Source organism: Octopus sinensis, linkage group LG6, assembly GCF_006345805.1.
Source record: "Octopus sinensis linkage group LG6, ASM634580v1, whole genome shotgun sequence".
NCBI classification, from domain to species: domain Eukaryota; kingdom Metazoa; phylum Mollusca; class Cephalopoda; order Octopoda; family Octopodidae; genus Octopus; species Octopus sinensis.
In genome coordinates, this window is record NC_043002.1 from 86,509,914 (window position 1) to 86,527,360 (window position 17,447).

At 36.6% G+C, this 17,447-nt stretch overlaps 2 protein-coding genes across 2 annotated transcripts in view; both read right to left on the reverse strand.

Moving 5' to 3' along the window:
* The window catches only part of LOC115213289 (myosin-11-like), a 59,864-nt gene extending 53,263 nt beyond the window's left edge, over window positions 1-6,601 (reverse strand). Inside the window, exon 1 of the mRNA XM_036504125.1 lies at window positions 6,563-6,601. The gene's annotated coding sequence lies outside the window, so the exon portion shown is untranslated. The remainder of the gene's footprint in view (window positions 1-6,562) is intronic.
* A 7-nt stretch (window positions 6,602-6,608) lies between these two features.
* The window catches only part of LOC118763782, a 35,317-nt gene continuing 24,478 nt past the window's right edge, over window positions 6,609-17,447 (reverse strand). Inside the window, exons 5-8 of the mRNA XM_036503521.1 lie at window positions 14,375-14,452; window positions 12,849-12,903; window positions 12,574-12,672; window positions 6,609-6,626 (exon numbers count right to left, since the gene is read on the reverse strand). Of these exons, the coding sequence (XP_036359414.1) occupies window positions 6,609-6,626; window positions 12,574-12,672; window positions 12,849-12,903; window positions 14,375-14,452 (250 nt within the window). The remainder of the gene's footprint in view (window positions 6,627-12,573; window positions 12,673-12,848; window positions 12,904-14,374; window positions 14,453-17,447) is intronic.

Below are 17,447 nucleotides of genomic sequence, written 5' to 3' on the forward strand. Positions count from 1 at the left end.
ACTATAACGTCATTTGATAGTGTCTACTATCTTTCCTTCGCCAGTGCTGTCACTCTCTCTCTCTCTTTCTCTCTACGTCTGTCTGCATTCATAAAGAGAATTATCATCGCCACCACCACCATCACACAATCATGAGAATCTTTCTCTTAAAACAAATCATCTTTAGGTTTCAAAATATTTCATTTTTCAGCCCTCTCTTTCATATATCACCTTTTCTTCCTCGATCTCTCTCTTTTCCCCCTTCTCTCCATTTTCTCTCTCTCTATAATGACATTTGGCACCTCCGCCGTCTCTCTTTCTTCTCCAAAGCGTCTCTCAATGACAGCCACAAAAGTTTAAATATTCCTATCACAGGTCTTTCAGAAAGGTAACAGATATTATTTATTTTTGTGTGGATAAAAAGAATTTATTTGTATGCTCAAGCCGACCGTTGTAAACAAAAATTTTTCTGTAAATTTGAAAAATTTTCCAGTTTTTAAATATTTAGGAATTCTCTGTTACATCAAGCTAAAAAATTTGCGCCAGCCTTTTAAATCGTCAATGTGTTGCCGTCCATGATGAAGAAGTTTTGAATGCTTGCCATGGTGAGTCTACTGTCGTGAGAAAGAATCACTTCAAAACTTGGTGTCCAGGAATTTTCTTTTACATCAAGTTCAAAATTTTACGCCAGCCGTTAAACTGCAACTACATTGCTGTCCGTCGTTAAGAAATGCCAGCCATGGTGACTCTGCTATCTACAGATTCCATCCCTTCAAACTTTGGTTTCCAATTTTTTTTTTCAGCTTTTTATCTGTCCCTTTTAAATGTTAGTGTTTTGCTTTCTGCCTTGAAGCAGACCTTTCCGTTGTCACTGCCTGATATTTATGATTGATCTTTCAAACTACTTTCTTTCTCAACTTACTCAAGATCTTTTGTTGTTTATAAATGGGAGAAAGATAGATAGAGAAAGATAGAGAGTAAGAGAAAGGGGGGAGAGTCCAAGAGAAAGGAGGAGTAAGAGAGTGGGAAAGGGAGAGAGAAAGGAGAGAGAAACAAAGAGGGAGAATCATCATCATCATCGTTTAACGTCCGTTTTCCGTGCTAGCACAGGTTGGACAGTTTGACCGGGGTCTGGGAAGCCAGGAGGCTGCACCAGGCTCCAGTCTGATCTTGCAGTGTTTCTGCAGCTGGATGCCCTTCCTAACGCCAACCACTCTGTGATTGTAGTGGGTGCTTTTTTCGTGCCACGGGGGGAGGGGCGCTGGCAGCGGCTACGATCGGTTGGTGCTTTTTACGTGCCACCAGCACAGAAGCCTGTCAAGGCGGCGCTGCCATCGGCCATGTTTGGATGGTGCTTTTTACGTGCCGAAAGGATGCAACAGAAAATAACAACCACACTCTTACCCGCTCTACGCGCAGGTCACCTTAAGCTAGTATACATCATCATCATCATCATCATCATCATCGTTAAATCATTATCATCATCGCCATTGTTTAACCTCTGCCCTATATGATGGCATGGATTGCCAGGCAGAAGACTGCACCAGACTTTTCTGTCTCTTTTGGCATGGTTTTTATAGTTGGATGCCCTTCCTAACACTAACCACTCCATAGAGTGAAATGAGTGCTTTTTATGTGACACCAGCACAGCAAGGTCAGTTTTGGCATGATTTTGCAGCCATCTGCCCTTCCAAACACCAACCACTTTACAGTGTGGACTAGATGCGTTTTATGTGGCACCAACACTGGCAGGGTTAGCAAGTAACTTACATGACAAAGAATCTTTGAGAGGGGAGGGGGCATTAAAGGAGGTGATCTTGTATCAGATGATGAAAGCTTAGTGTGACAGAAAGACAGAAACAGGTGTCTTGCTGTTGATGAGATACAAGAACCTTTGATGGGGAAGGGGCATTGGAGGGGTGATTTTGTGTCAGATGATGGAAGGTTAGCATGTGACAGTGAGATAGAAAAATGTGTCTTGCTGTAGAGGCAGCGCATGGTTATCTAGCCAGAGAGATAAAGAGAAATATATATATATATATATATATATATATATATATAATATATATATATATATATATATATATATATATTCAAAATGTGACCGCGTGTGTACCGTTGGCGATTTTTTTTCCTCCGTCTTCCCTTCTTTGGATCTTTCCTTTTCCTATGTTTCTGATGAAGAGCTCCACTCGAAACGTTAAACACTCCTTCTTTCCTGAGCATATAATAATACTATACTTGTTCCACGTCCTCTCGTTGTTGTGTTTTCATGTTTGCATTAACTATATATATATATAGTAAACCAAAAAAAATCAAATGGATTGTTCAAAATATCATTACACAGATGGTTTATTATCAAAACAAAGTCCTCAAGGCAATAAGCTGGCAGAACCATTAGCACACTTCACAAAATGCTTAACAGCATTTCATTCACCTATACATTCAGAGCTCAAATTCTGCCAAGGTCAACTATGCCTTTCATCCTTTTGGAGCTGATAAAATAAGTGACAGTCTAGTATTGGTTTTGACATAATCAATTAGTCCCCTCCACCAAAATTTCAGACCTTGTACTTATATTAGAAAGAATTATCAATACAAAATCTGTTATGTAACATATTAGATAACATGACATAGATTCACATTGTTTTGTAACCATCCCATTTCATCAGGTGATATTCTGCCAGTTTTTTTGTTTTTTTTTTCAGTAAAATACACACACAGTTTTGCAGGATACCCAAGACCAGTAAACAGCTGTTTAACACTGTATGGACCACTGTACTGACCAGGAATGCTTTCTTTCAGAGTAATATATTTAGCCAAAGTTACATGGAGGTGCTTCTAAGATCTATTTGATCCCTAGTTAGTATCATAAAATGTTAAAAACTAATAGTATACAAAATTGTAGTTCTAATTCTCTGATGGGACTGGATTTGTTGTGCATATAGACAAATTATTTCTCTGAGATTGGTCAAATGATGAGGTCACCTCTGATGAGAACTTCATTAGGTTTGAAAATCAACTAAGGCTGTTCATCATTTTTCCAATTTACAGAGAAATAATTGAATTTGTTGTTTTTATATATATATATGAATGTATGTGTCTGAGGATGGCTTAACTGACCAAACTCTGAAGTTACTGCCAATATTTTTCTTGTTAAAGAATAATAAATGTGTACTCTACCAAATGGAAGACAGATGTTAAACAGTGATGATGATGATGATGATATATATGCATACATATATATATCAGACTAAACATGAAATTCATCACAATATATTTCAACAATGCAGAAATTTTATTCATCAAAGTAAGTACCATTATAATCAACACACTTTTGCCAACGAGTTACAGGTTTGTTTATTCTAGTAACATAAACATCTGGAGTTCTGATGACCTCTTTGAATGCACTTTCAGCATCGGTTTGATTTTTTAACTCCTTCTCTCACAGGAAACCATCAAGGTGCTTGAAAAAGTGGTAGTCAGTAGGAGAAAGGTCTGGGGACTAAGCTGGGTGGGGAAGAACTTCACAGCCAAGTTCCCTCAACTTCTGGAGCATCATTAGTGAAACATGTAGTCGAGCATTGTCATGAAGAATGATTGACCCTCTTCTGTTGACCAGTCTGGGATGAAGCAGCAGTTTTCGTTCATTTTGGCAATTTCATGGCAATATGTTTCTGCAATAATGGTTTCTCAGGGTTTTAAGAAGTTATAGGGGATGAGTCCAGTAGTACACCACCAAACAGTCACCATAACCTTCTGTTTGAAGAGTTCAGGTTTAGGGAAAGTTTTATAGTGCTTCATTTTGATCCAACCACTGTGAAGAACATTTTTTATTATTGTACAGAATCCACTTTTCATCGCAAGTTATAATACGGTCAAGAAATGGATTGGTCCAGTTACAGAGAAGTGATGAGCAAATTTCATATCTGCGCATTTTCTGATTTTCATTCAAATCGTGTGGTACCCATTTGTCAAGCTGTTTTTGCTTTTCTGATTGCACACAAATGGTTGCAGGCAGTTTTATGGCTAACTTGAAGTTTTTTTGCTAGTTCTCAAGTGGTTTTATGTGGATCTTTCTCAATGACAGTCTTTAATTGACTGTCGTTGATGACAGATGGGTGTCCATTATTCTCCCGATCTTCAAGGTTCAGGTCTCCACTGTGAAATCCTTTAAACCATTTTCGACCACTCACTGGTCATTTCCCCATCAAATGTTACGTTGATATTGCAAGCAGTTTCAGCTGCTTTGCATCCTTTTTTGAAGTTGAATAGCAAAATTGCTCAAATATCACACTTTGACAGTTCCATTTCAGATGATTGTAACAACGGTGAAAAAATATCAATGTTAATTTATTGTGTATTTGGGCAAGTCTATGTCTGTATTATCAGACAATTGTAAAAAAATGTTTTAAACAGTTCAAAACTCTGCAAAATCCCTGTACAAATTCTTCATGATTCAAAATGTTGCTTACTTTTTATTCAACCTGATATGTATGTGTATGTATGCATGTATTTATGTATGTATGTACATTATATATATATATATATATATATATATTATATATATATATATATATATATATATATATATATATATATATGATGAGCTTCAAGGCCTAGTAAAAGATATTAGCCAACAGTGTCATGCAGTGGGAATGAATCATAAACCATGTGACCACAAAGCCATGTTTGCATCTATCGTCTATGACAAAATTGATAGAGGGAAATATTTTGCAATAATTAGTTAGATTATGAGTTCAAATGTTACTTAGTCGATTAAAAGAGCATTAATCAAATGCTGGAATTGATTCAATTATCTGTAAGGTTTGTCACAATTATTGGTCGTGTACCAATAATATCAATACTAATAATTCAATATCACTATAATGCATCGAGCTGGCAGAATTGGTAGCACAACAGGCAAAATGCTTAGTCGCATTCCATCCAGCTTTACATTCTGAGTTAGTTCAAATTCTGTTGCGGTCCACTTAGCTTTTCATCCTTTGGGTTCGATAAAATAAGTACCAGCTGGACACAGGGGTCAATGTAATCAAGTTACCCATGTCCAAAATTGCTGGCCTTGTGCCAAAATTTGAAACCAATGATTTAACATCATCATTTAACATCCATTGGATGGTTTGATTAGAGTTGGCTAGCTGGAGAGCTGTACAAGACTCCTGATTGATTTAACATGGTTTCTATAGCTGGGTACCCTTCTTAATGCCAACCACTTTACAGAGCATGCTGGGTGCTTTTACATAGTACTGCACGGGTGCTCTTACATGGTGTCACACGGGTGCTTTTATGTAACACTGAACAAATTCTTTTATGTAGCACAACACAGATGCTTTTACATGGCACCACACAGGCACTTATGTGGTACTGCACAGGCACTTTTATGTGACACAGTGCAGGTGCTTTACATGGTACCATCATGAGTGCTTTACACCATCAGAGGAACTCCTGCTGCAGAGTATGCATCTTTTTGAGTACAGTAAGGCACCAGGCATCTCAGTCCTTTGTCATTTTGCCTGAAAAGTGCAGCATTCTGAGGTTGTTCTTCAGTACTTCATCCCATGTCTTCCTGGGTCTTCCACTTCCATGTGTACCATCTACTTTGAGAGACCAGCACTTCTTTATGGAGCTATCGGCATCCATCTGCATCACATGACCAAACCAGCATAGTCTTTTCTCTTGCACACAGCAACTAATCCCTCTTATGCCTGACCTCCCTCTCAAAACACTAGCACTCTATCAAACATGGACACTTACACCAGTTATATGCTAGTGTCATAAAACATAAACATCCAGTGCACTGAGTAAAGTGATGGCAATAGGAAGGGAATCCAACTACAAAAACCATGTTGAAACTGAAATATTGGAGCAAGACAGAATCCTTCAACCAACTGCATCTTGAACCATTCACTCCATGCTAGCATGGAAAGCAGACGTGATATGATGATGATGATGATGACAACAATAATGTCAATGGTAGCAGCAAAGACAACAACAACAAAGTATAATTAAACATTATAAAAAAAGGCTAAAGATAAATAAGAATTGGAAATTAATATAAACAGAGTAACATGAGTTTACCCATCAGGACAAGCTAAGAGACGATGTAGCTGCATCAATCATTTACTAATTATTTCTCATGATCAGCACTGTCTTAAGGTGTGAACAGATTTGGCAATTTTCCAAGAGTCTCACAGATCTAAGAGTCCACTGTATACTGTGGTTGAGTTGTCACCCATACTGTGTCCACCTCTCAAGGCCAGTACTAACTACTATGCCCCCGTCTCTTTCCTCAGAACATTATCCTGGAAATCCCTCCTTGCACATGTTTTTCCTACAGCCATGGACTTGCAATTGTTCAATCGAGAGGAATGTTAACTGTCAGTCTCACTGGATTCAATGAATATGTGAAGGTTACATACACAGCTCCTTAAAGGGAGTAATGACCAACTGAGTAGAGATCAGGTGTTTTCTGTAGAAATATTTACATGATTGAAGACAGAATTATTGAGGTTCTGAGCAGTGGGTAGTAATAAATGTAGAGAAACAAAAAGCTGGAACAAACCTGTTTTACTTGGGCAGTTTTTGCAAGGAGAGAGCTTTGTTCAGTCTTATATTTTGTAAGTTCTCTGTAAAAATATAGGATTTAAGAAATATATTTTAATATTACAAGGAAAGCAGAAACTTTCTTACATTAATTTGCATTTAAAATAGCTTTATTCATTGTTATGTAATAGTAACATGGCTAAAATAGCCTCCATAGTTCAATAAAATCATTGATATGAAGGCAAGTACAACATGACAAATTACTATGTTATACAGACATAAAGAAACCCAATGTCAGTTATCCAGTGGTAGGAGGGGACAAATACAAGCACAAAGACACACATATATGCATATGTACATATATATGACAGGCTTCCAAACAGTTTCTGTGTACAAAGTTCACTCACAAGGCACTGGTCACTCTGAAGATATACAGGGTGGGGCACAGAGGACGGATGTTTTTGAAATATCTACTATTCAGCCCCAGTGGGAGGGATATATGTTCGACAAGTACCATTAGGTCTGTGGAGTCTTAGCATTCTTTTTCTTTTCAGGTGAAGCCATGGTGCCGTAGACAATAGAACATCGTGTGTTTGCCTATGACAGTTATGTGAAGAATAATGAGTCTGTCACAGCAGTCCAGCTTGAGTTTCGGTGCCACTTCAACATTCACCGAAATCAGGCTGTTTCCACCCATATCCCAATCTTACGTTGGGTGAATGCACTTTGTACACAAGGTACACTAATGAATAGTGACAGTACAATGTTGGAAAAGCTGCCGTCATTGGTCCTTACTTTTTTTAAGACAATGATCAAAATGCTGTTACTGTAAACTCTGAGCATTTCATTGAGATGATGAACAACTTCTTTGTGCCTGAATTACGATGAAAACACACGCCTATTCGATGTATGTGGTTTCAGCAGGGTGGAGAGATGACCCACACAGCCAGAGCATCAATGTATGTTCTTTGCCCTCTCTTCAGTGACCACCTCATTTCCAGGTTTGCTGATGTTCCTTGGCCCGCTCAGTCCCCTAATTTGTCTATGTGTGATTATTTCTTGTTGGGAACCCTCAAGGCACATGTGTATGTACATAAGCCCCATACATTGGACAATTTGAAAGAAGCTATTCCTGTGGAAGTCACCCAAATTGACAGAGCAGTGCTGGAGAAAGTGGAGGCCAACTGCCAAGAATGCCTTTAGAAATGCAACAATGAAAATGGACACCATATAATGGATGTTGCTTTCCACACTTAATTTTCACAAATACTAATTCAATATGAACACATTGACATCAATACAATTTGTTTGCATCTAAAATTAATGATTTTGTGAATTTTTCAAAAACGTTCGTCCTCTTCGCCCCACCCTGTAGTAGAAGACACTTGCACAAAGTGCCATGCAGTGGAACTGAATCCAAAGCCATGTGGTTGCAAATCAAGCTTCTTAACTATATAGCCATGCTTGTACCTATACAAAAAGTTTTGAATGAGGAATAAGTTGTTTTGAATGAAGAGAAGAAACATCTAACATTTTGGGTCAAATCTTTTATCAGAGAGATGAAATGTTTACTCTGAGATCAAATGGTGAGGTTAAACAGGAACATGTTTAATCCACAGACTTTTTGTGGATTATTCTTTTATTTATTTTTTTTAATTTCCATACAGATGAAAACAGGAGAGTTTTCATAAACTAAAGTCATTGGAGGGACAATTTCTTTTAAAATTGAATTTCCAGCTTTATTTTAATTTCAGTTTGAAAATCTTTTAAATTGAAATTAAAATGAAATTTACATTGTACTTCAATTTTAAAAGAAAAGTTAGCATAAAGTCAAGAAGAATCACCAAAAAGTTTGGTATTTTACTGTATTTCAATTCACATTTGAATTTGAATTTAATTTTTGAATTTAGTTTTTTCGGTGATTTTGATTCATAAGAAAACATCTCTGTTGAGCCAGTTGTAATTTCAAGCAAAATAAAATTAAACATACGAAATTTTGAATCAGAATTTACATCATTCCTTCAAATGATATAGTAGCAGATAATAATCTAATCAAGCTCTTTAAACCAATACTGGTTATTTGATAATGTTAACTATTGTTTTGTACTGAAAAACTTTGTTCATATCATATATGATTACAGCAGTAATCAATATTTAAATGCATTATTAGCATGATAATCAGTGTAGTTAATCTCATCATATATTATCACTTCTATATGACAACAGGAAGCACTTACCTGGAAACAGATACCAAAATCCAGAGAAAAAAAATATTCACTGCTTAAACTTACGCCTGTATAATTGAATTCTTCGCATGCCACTCATCAGCGAGAGCCTTTACTTCATTCTATTTATTATACATAAAAAAAAATCTTTTAATTGATATGTATATATATATATATATGTGTGTGTATACATACATATATGTATATATATATATATATATATATATATGTATGTATGTATATGTATAAGGATGAAAAGGAACACACGAGCTGATATAGCCTCCACTGACCATTCAAAATACCACAATCAAGGCACTCCCAAATTCGTCTTCTTCCTCCCCTTCTCCTCCTCCTTCTTCTTCTTCTCTACCAAGAATTTACAAGAGTAAACAAGAGAGACAGAGAAAGGCAGAAACAAGGAAAATACCACTTCTATTTGAACACTATACAAATATTCTTTTAAAAAAATTTTCTTTTAATTTTTCTAAATTTAATTATTTAATTGTTACAGTTGAAAAGGTCTCAATGACTGAAACCGGTACTGATATGTTTTTTATAAAATCATTTTAGCATTTTCTATCCTGACTTGTTTTTTCATATATATGTGTGTGTGTGTGTGTGTGTGTGTGTGTGTGTGTGTGTGTGTGTGTGTGTGTGTGTGTGTGTGTGTAGTGTGTGTATGTATGTATGTATGTATGTGTGTATGTGTATTATATATATATATATATGCTTTTGTATATGCATATAAATGTATAAGTTTGTATATGGGTGAGTATATAATTCCTCACAAGTGCTTTTTCTGGACTTTTTCCTTCTCTTCACCTTTCCTTTCTCCTCTTTCTGATAAAGAGCTATGCTCAAAATGTAAAAAACCCACTCTTTTTTCCACCTTTACTGAATGTCACACTAATACAGTCCATGTGTACATCATTGTTGTTTTGTTATTTTCAATGTTCAATTTTTAATGTTCAATTTGACTATATAAATATATATATATATATATATATATATATATATATATATATATATATATATATATATATATATATATATATATATATATATATATATATATATGTGTGTGTGTGTGTGTGTGTGTGTGTGTGTGTGTGTGTGTGTGTGTGGTGTGTGTGTGTGTGGAGGCGCAATGGCCCAGTGGTTAGGGCAGCGGACTCGCGGTCGTAGGATCGTGGTTTCAATTCCCAGACCTAGCATTGTGAGTGTTTATTGAGCGAAAATACCTAAAAGCTCCACGAGGCTCCGGCAGGGGGTGGCGATCCCTGCTGTACTCTTTCACCACTTTTTCTCTCTTTCTTCTGTTGGCCTGCTCATCTAGCCAGTGGGGTGGCGTCATTCGCAGGCTAAAACAATGCGAATGCATTGTGACCAGCGATGTGTAGCAACATCTGACGGTCTGGTCGGTCACGTGATATCACGTGATATATATATATTATATATATATATATATATATATATTTCTATAGTCAAAAACTATCCAACGAACCGGAACGTGAAAAACTCTGAGTAACAGGTTTTGTTGAATTTCTGCTGCTTTTAAATAAAGCATATTACTCTACCCCTGGTATTTGAGTACTCTTTTTTCCACCTTGTTTCACATTTATGTGTTTACTTCGGTATATATATATATATGAAATCATCATCATCATTGTTTTAACTTCCACTTTCCCACATTTGCATGGGCCAGATGGAATTTACTGAGGCAGATTTCTTACAGCTGAATGCCCTAACTGTCACCAACCCTCACCTATTTCCAAGCGAATTAAGATTTCCCTGAAGAATGAGTCATTAGTGACTTTATAGTTCAAGCTAGAAGGATGCCAAGAAGCAGACCAATCTGGAAAAGAAGGATTTGGAAGATTAAGGATCATTTATACGGTCATATATTTGGGGGCACCCTAATTGAGAAATTTGATGATGATGAGGAGGAAGTACAGACTAGTAACAGAGGGCAACCGGGAATTCCTGTGGGACAGCTTGCTGAGTACCATAGACCAAACCAACAGCTGGTGCAAAGTTCCAACCAGACCTAGGTTAATGTGGTGGTGGAATGATGCTGTAGAGAAGGCCATTAGAGCAAAGAAACAGGCCTGGAAGGGCTGGAAGAGTGATGGTAGCATGGAACTATATCAGGAAGCTAGGAGAGAGGCTAGAAGACAAGTGTACTTAGCCAAGGGAGAAGCAAAAAGGAGGAAGTTTGTCAATGTTCTGTGTCATGTGGACCAGAGGCTTGAAGTGTTCTGAATTGCTAGACAGCATGTCAGAGAAAATCATAATATGGTAGAAGAGAAATGTGTTCACATGGATGATGGCTCACTTGCAGTTAGTGATTTTGTAAAGAAAGAGGCTTGGGAGTGCCGCTATGAAAGGCTGTTAAATGTAGAGAATGTATAGAAGGAGAGCCTACCTAATGTGGACCTAACAGAGGGTCCGGTTATTCAAATCGACAGCAGCTTAGTAGATAAAGTAATTAGGGGCATGAAAACAGGGAAAGCCTCCAGCCCATCAGGAATCACCGTTGATATGCTTAAAATCTCTAGTACCCTAGACAGAAATAATTATAAGGTATCAAATTGCTGGACCGAGTGATGAAGAAGCTTTCATCTTGTTGGTCCAAAAAATAGTCATCAACAGCAGATATGACATCATCATGATCTCTGCGATACTGGTTCTCAGCCAAGTGATTTTTCATGTTGGGGAACATATATTAGATGGGGCCAAATCAGGAGAATATAGAGAGTGAGCAACCAGTTCAAAGCCAAAGTCACACACAGCAGCCATTATAACCAAGGACTTGTATGCAGTAGCATTGCTCTCATGAAACAAGACCCTGTTCATCAGTTTCCCCGGGTGTTTGATCTTGACTGCCTTTTGTTTTTGCCTCAGCAATTTGGTGTAGTACTCTCCATTAATGGTGAGGCCCTTCTGAAGATAGTCAATAAACAATGCTTTTTGGATCCCAAAACCTGAGGCCATTACTTTCCTTGTAGATGAAATGACCTTGGTCTTTTTTGAAGTAATAGATAGGGGAAAGATCTCCTTCAGCTGTGAATGACCATGGGACTGCACCTAGAAAGTTCCCCTCCTAGGTGCAAGTCCAGGCAACATTGTTTACGGAAAACCAGCAGTCCTCCATGCATGCCAGCCTCTACTCTCCATGCAACCAATGTTATCCAAAGGAAAGGCAAAGGCTGATACAGCTTGGCAATTCATTTCTACAACTGAGTGAACTGAAGCAACATGAAAATAAAGTGTCTTGCTCAATAACACAACACACAGCTCAGTCAGGGAATCAAACTCACTATCTCATTATTGTGATCCCAACACTCTAACTATTGAGCCATGCACCTTCAAAGCAATAAATATTAAACAATAAAAAAAATGCTGCCAAAGAATAGAGCATTTCTATAAATTATCTTTATAAATCACAGTAGGTTTTTTTTTGGGGGGGGGGCAAAAATACACTAAAGTTTTGTTTTCCATATTGAGTAAAAATTATTAGAATAATAATAGAAATATTATAAACTGGGGATGTTTATTTAAACTATTTATCATTTCAAATTATATATCATAAATATCATCATCATCATCATTTAACATTCAAGTTCCATGCTGGCACGGATTGGACAGTTTGACATGATCCGATGGGCCCTGTCATGTGTCAATGTCTGCTTTAGCATTATTTGTACAGCTAGATGCCCTTGCTAATGTGATGTCCTTCATAACATAATTTGTATATATCATGAATATATAAATTATAAATTTTTGTTTTAGTTATGGTACTTACCAATAGGGGGGAAATTTCTTTTGCCTCTTTAATAGCTGCTGCATGGTCTTCAATTAGAGATTCTTTCATTTTTAGAATTTCTTCCTGGTAATTAACAATCTAGAAAATATTTTATAAACATACAAATGTCAGAGTTTGTATAAAATATATTTTCAAAGCATCAAATAATTATTTAGCAACAAACTAAGATAGATTTTTGTTATTAAATGTGCTAGCAATGTGAATGAAGCAACTTACAGATAGAAATAGATTTGAGAATTTATTTCAAAATTTACCTCATTAGATAACTTTTTGATCTTTTCTTTGGTTTCATATATTTTGATTTGTATCCTAAAAGAATTACAATGAAATATTCAATGCATGTCATGTGTAATAGTTCTTATATTTAAAAAAAACCATTTAAATCTGGAATTATTTATATACATCATAATACTGGATGAAGGTAACTTGCAATATAGTATTGTTTTATAAAGGTAACTTGAAATAATGTTTTACAAAGGCAACTTTGAAGAGTTACAAACATCATTTCACTGCAATGGTTAGTTCCCCTCTGAACTGTATCCTCTCTGTTGCTTATACTGGAACAACAACAAAAGTTATAGCAACTGAACTTGGTCCTTGCCCCTGTCATTTCTACTCCTTTTATATTAGTCACTCCTCCTATGAACTGTAACCTCTTCTCTGTCAGTTCTACCACTGTTACAACAGCCTCTGGATTCTCTCTCTCTTACACACACTCACACACACACACACATACACATTTACTCTCTCATTTCTGCCACTGCTAAAATTGCCTCTGTTGCTCTAAACTTGTTATACAACCACTTAAACTCCCTCATCTCTCTTCTACTTCTATCCCCAACCCCAATCATTTATCCAATCCTCTCTTCACACAACCCATCACACAGGAATTCTTTCCCAGCCTGTATTCTTCACTCAGAGAATTTCAACTGTATTTACATTACCCATCTATCTTTATTTTTCAGTAAAGAAATATCTAGGAAGTCAAAAGGCATGGCTCCTTCCCTTTAGACAAAATTATTTTCAATAATTCAAACTCATTTTAGTACAACAAACAAAAGACACAAAATTTACAATTAAAATGTTTTTTTGTTTGTTTGTTTATTCATTTGTTGATTTAACATTTGTTTTTCTATGTTTGCATGGCTTGGACAGGAATTGATTTTGAGGCTGAATTTTGCAGCTGAATGTTCTTTCTGTTGTCAACTGTTTTTCAACTGAGGGACTACAATTAAAATCTATACATAAATATATAGACTAAAAATTACTAGAAAAATTAAACCAAAACATAATCTTTTCTAAAATAGTTAAGAGGTTTTGGATAAATAAATGAAACACTTTATTGTGACCAATTTATATTTGGAAGTAGCATGTCATTCCAATTTCTTTATTTTGGCTGCATGGAATTCAGATGATATTTCTAGTTCATATTCAAAGGTTCAATATAGATTGGCAAAACTGGTAGAGTATCAGACAAAACAATGTGTGGCATCTAATTATGTCCCATAACATCTGAATTCAAATTCTGCTACAGCTGTCATTGCATTTCATCCTTCTGGGGTCAATAAAATATGACACCGGTCAAAAACCAGGGGTCAGTCTCAATGTCTTAATCAACAATACCATCGCCATAAAATTTGAGACCTTGTGATTCTGATAAAAATCACTATTATTCCAGGTATACATCAGTTGAAAAAGACATGCATTTTCTTTAACATTCATGTCAGTATAAAAAAAATCTGTGTAAAAATTCAAATAAGCTATTGACAAAATAACTCACTCGTATTTCAAGGAATACTGTTTGTTCCACGCGAGATTCTTTTTGTCTAACTTCAAAACAAGTGCGTTTCTTTTAATTCTGAAAAAGTTTAAAGTGCAAGCAAAATATAACAAAGTGTTGTAAAATGTAACAAAATCAGATACGTAAAGACTATTGTTGTTGTTGTTTTGTTATGCTTGTTATTCTTTGAAAATCTATAAATTTCATGATCATGAGGTTTGACAACTACAAAAAAAAAAGTGAAACTTTATCAAAATTATTCTATGCAGTGATGTTGAATGGATAAAACCACAAACCAAAGAACTGTGATGATGTAAAAGTCAATATATTAATGAGTACAGCTTGCTATACATTAATGGTAACTTAATAACCAGTCTGTCAATATGCATGACAAATATATTTTCTTATCTCTTAAATTTCATTGTTAACAATAGCTTTAGAAGACAAGGGTTTATTCTTTCTAAAAATACACATAGAAATTCAGAAGGAATGAGCAAAAGAGAGCGGATATGTCAGAAGCAATAAACAAACAATTTATCATCTAAAAAACTGAAAGTAAAAAATGGTTTCTTTTTTTATATTTTCTTTTGTTCTTTACCCAATATAGAAACGGCAAGCTTTGATTATATTTTTTTTAATGATTTTCTTTTAGTTTTTCTGAAGAAAAATTAGTCCTGTATTTATTTAGAGGAAAACCATTCTCATCAATTAGCTTTTTAGCAATAACACTTAATCTAAAATATGTAAAAGGATGAAAATTTTAAAAATAAATTTAAACTATGATAAACTAGTTGTTCTTATTGAACAACACTAGAAAAGTTATTGCCTTAAATCCAGATATACCATACTATACTCAAATTTGGAACCATATAATGGCTACAATCACAATGCAGTATGGGTCGCAATGTAATAGTTAGCACCAGCAAAAATCATTTCTCTGTAATGTCTTTATAATTATTAAAAAGTTAATCAACATCATCACCGTTATTTAATGTCTGTTTTCGATGTTGGCATGGGTTAGATGGTCTGACGGAAAACTGGTAAGCCAAGGAGCTGCACAAGGCTCCGATCTTATTTGGCAAGGTTTTTATGGTTGGATGCCCTTCCTAATGCCAATCACTCCGAGAATGTAGTGGGTGTTTTTATATGCCACCAGCATGGGTGCCATTGACCTGGCACCAGCATCAGCCATGACTACAGTCCCACTTAACTAGATAGGTCTACACAAGTATGGTTGGATGCCCTTCCTAATGCCAATCACTCTGAGAATGTAGTGGGTGTTTTTTATGTGCCACCAGCATGGGTGCCATTTGCCATTTTTATATGCCATCAGCACAGGTGCCAGTCAGATGGCACTGGCATCAGCCATGATTACAATTTCACTTGGTTCAACAGGTTTTCACAAGCACAGCATATCACCCAACAATTGAAGGGTGCTTTTAACGAGTCAGTTACACGACACTGACATCAGCCATGGCTATGACCTCACTTAGCTTGACAGATCTTCTCAAGCACGGCATATCTCCAAAGGTCTCGGTAACTCATCGTTGCCTCTGTGAGGCCCAAAATTTGAAGATTGTGCTTCTCTACCTCGTCCCATGTCTTCCTGGGTCTACCTCTTCCACAGGTTCCCTCCACCGTCAGAGTGCTACATTTCTTCACACTGCTGTCTTCATCCATATGCATCACATGACCATACTAGCACTGTTGTCTCTCTTGCACAATACATCTGATGCTTCTGATGTCCAACTTTTCTCTCAGGAGTGCTTACACTCTGACATGCATGCACACTGACATTACACATCCAGCAGAGCATATTAGCTTCATTTCTAACAAGCCTAAACATGTCCTCAGCAGTCACAGCCTATGTTTCACTGCTGTGTAGCATGGCTGTTCACATGCAGGCATCATACAGTCTGCCTTTTACTCTGAGCAAGAAGCCCTTTGTTACTAGCAGAGGTAGGAGCTCTCTGAACTTTGCCCAGCTTATTCTTATTCTAGCGGCTATGCTCTCAGAGAATCCATCCCTGCTACTGACTTGCTCACCTAGGTAACGGAAGCTATCAACTACTTCTGTGATAGAATCTATTTTCTGCACATTTTTGGTGTTTATTGTACCTGTGCACCACACATAGAAACTGATTTCCCTGTTAACCTTCCTCTGATAATACTGCAGCTCTTAGGTGTCCTTAGCTTACACTTGGTACATCTTACGGAGTTTCTACCTACACCTTTTCTACAGATTGAGCAGGGCCATCCACCTGAAGGGATTTGTGATTTTTCTGCCTTCCTACTTACTAAGGATTTGATTTTTGCTAGGTTCACTCAAATACCCTTTGATTCCAGACCTTGCTTCCACATCTGAAACTGCTCTAGTTCTGGTAGTGATTCAACCAAAAGAGCAAGGTCATCAGCATAGAGGAGTTCCCAGGAGCAGCCTATCTTGAATTCCTCTATTATCATCTGAAGGATTATGATGAACAAGAGGGGGCTGAGGACTAATCCTTGGTGAACCCCTACCTCCACCCGGAATTCTTCACTATATTCATTGCCAACCCACACCTTACTGATAGCATCCCTGTACACGGCTTGTACAGCTCTCAGCAACCACTCATCTATCCCTAGTTTCCACATTGACCACCAGATAAGGGACCCTGTCAAAGCTTTCTCCATGTCAATGAAAGCCAAGTATAGAGGTTTATCTCTGGCTAGGAATTTCTCCTGCAGCCGTCTTACCAGAAATATAGCTTCAGTGGTGCTTTTCCCTGGCACAAAACCAAACTGCATCTCATCTAAACTAATTCTCTCCCTAATTAGTTGGGCTATGACCCACTCCATGACTTTCATCACTTGATCCAACAATTTGATACCTCTGTAATTATTTCTATCTAAGGCGTCACCTTTACTTTTGTAGCAGTTGATTACTGTGCTGCTACACCAGTCACAATTCTCATTCCATAAAGTCTTCACTGCTTTTAAGACAGCAAATATATTTTGTTAAAAAAATTTATAGCCACAATTAAAATGAGAAGGTTATGATTATACAATGAACAACAAAGAATTTGTTTGTTCT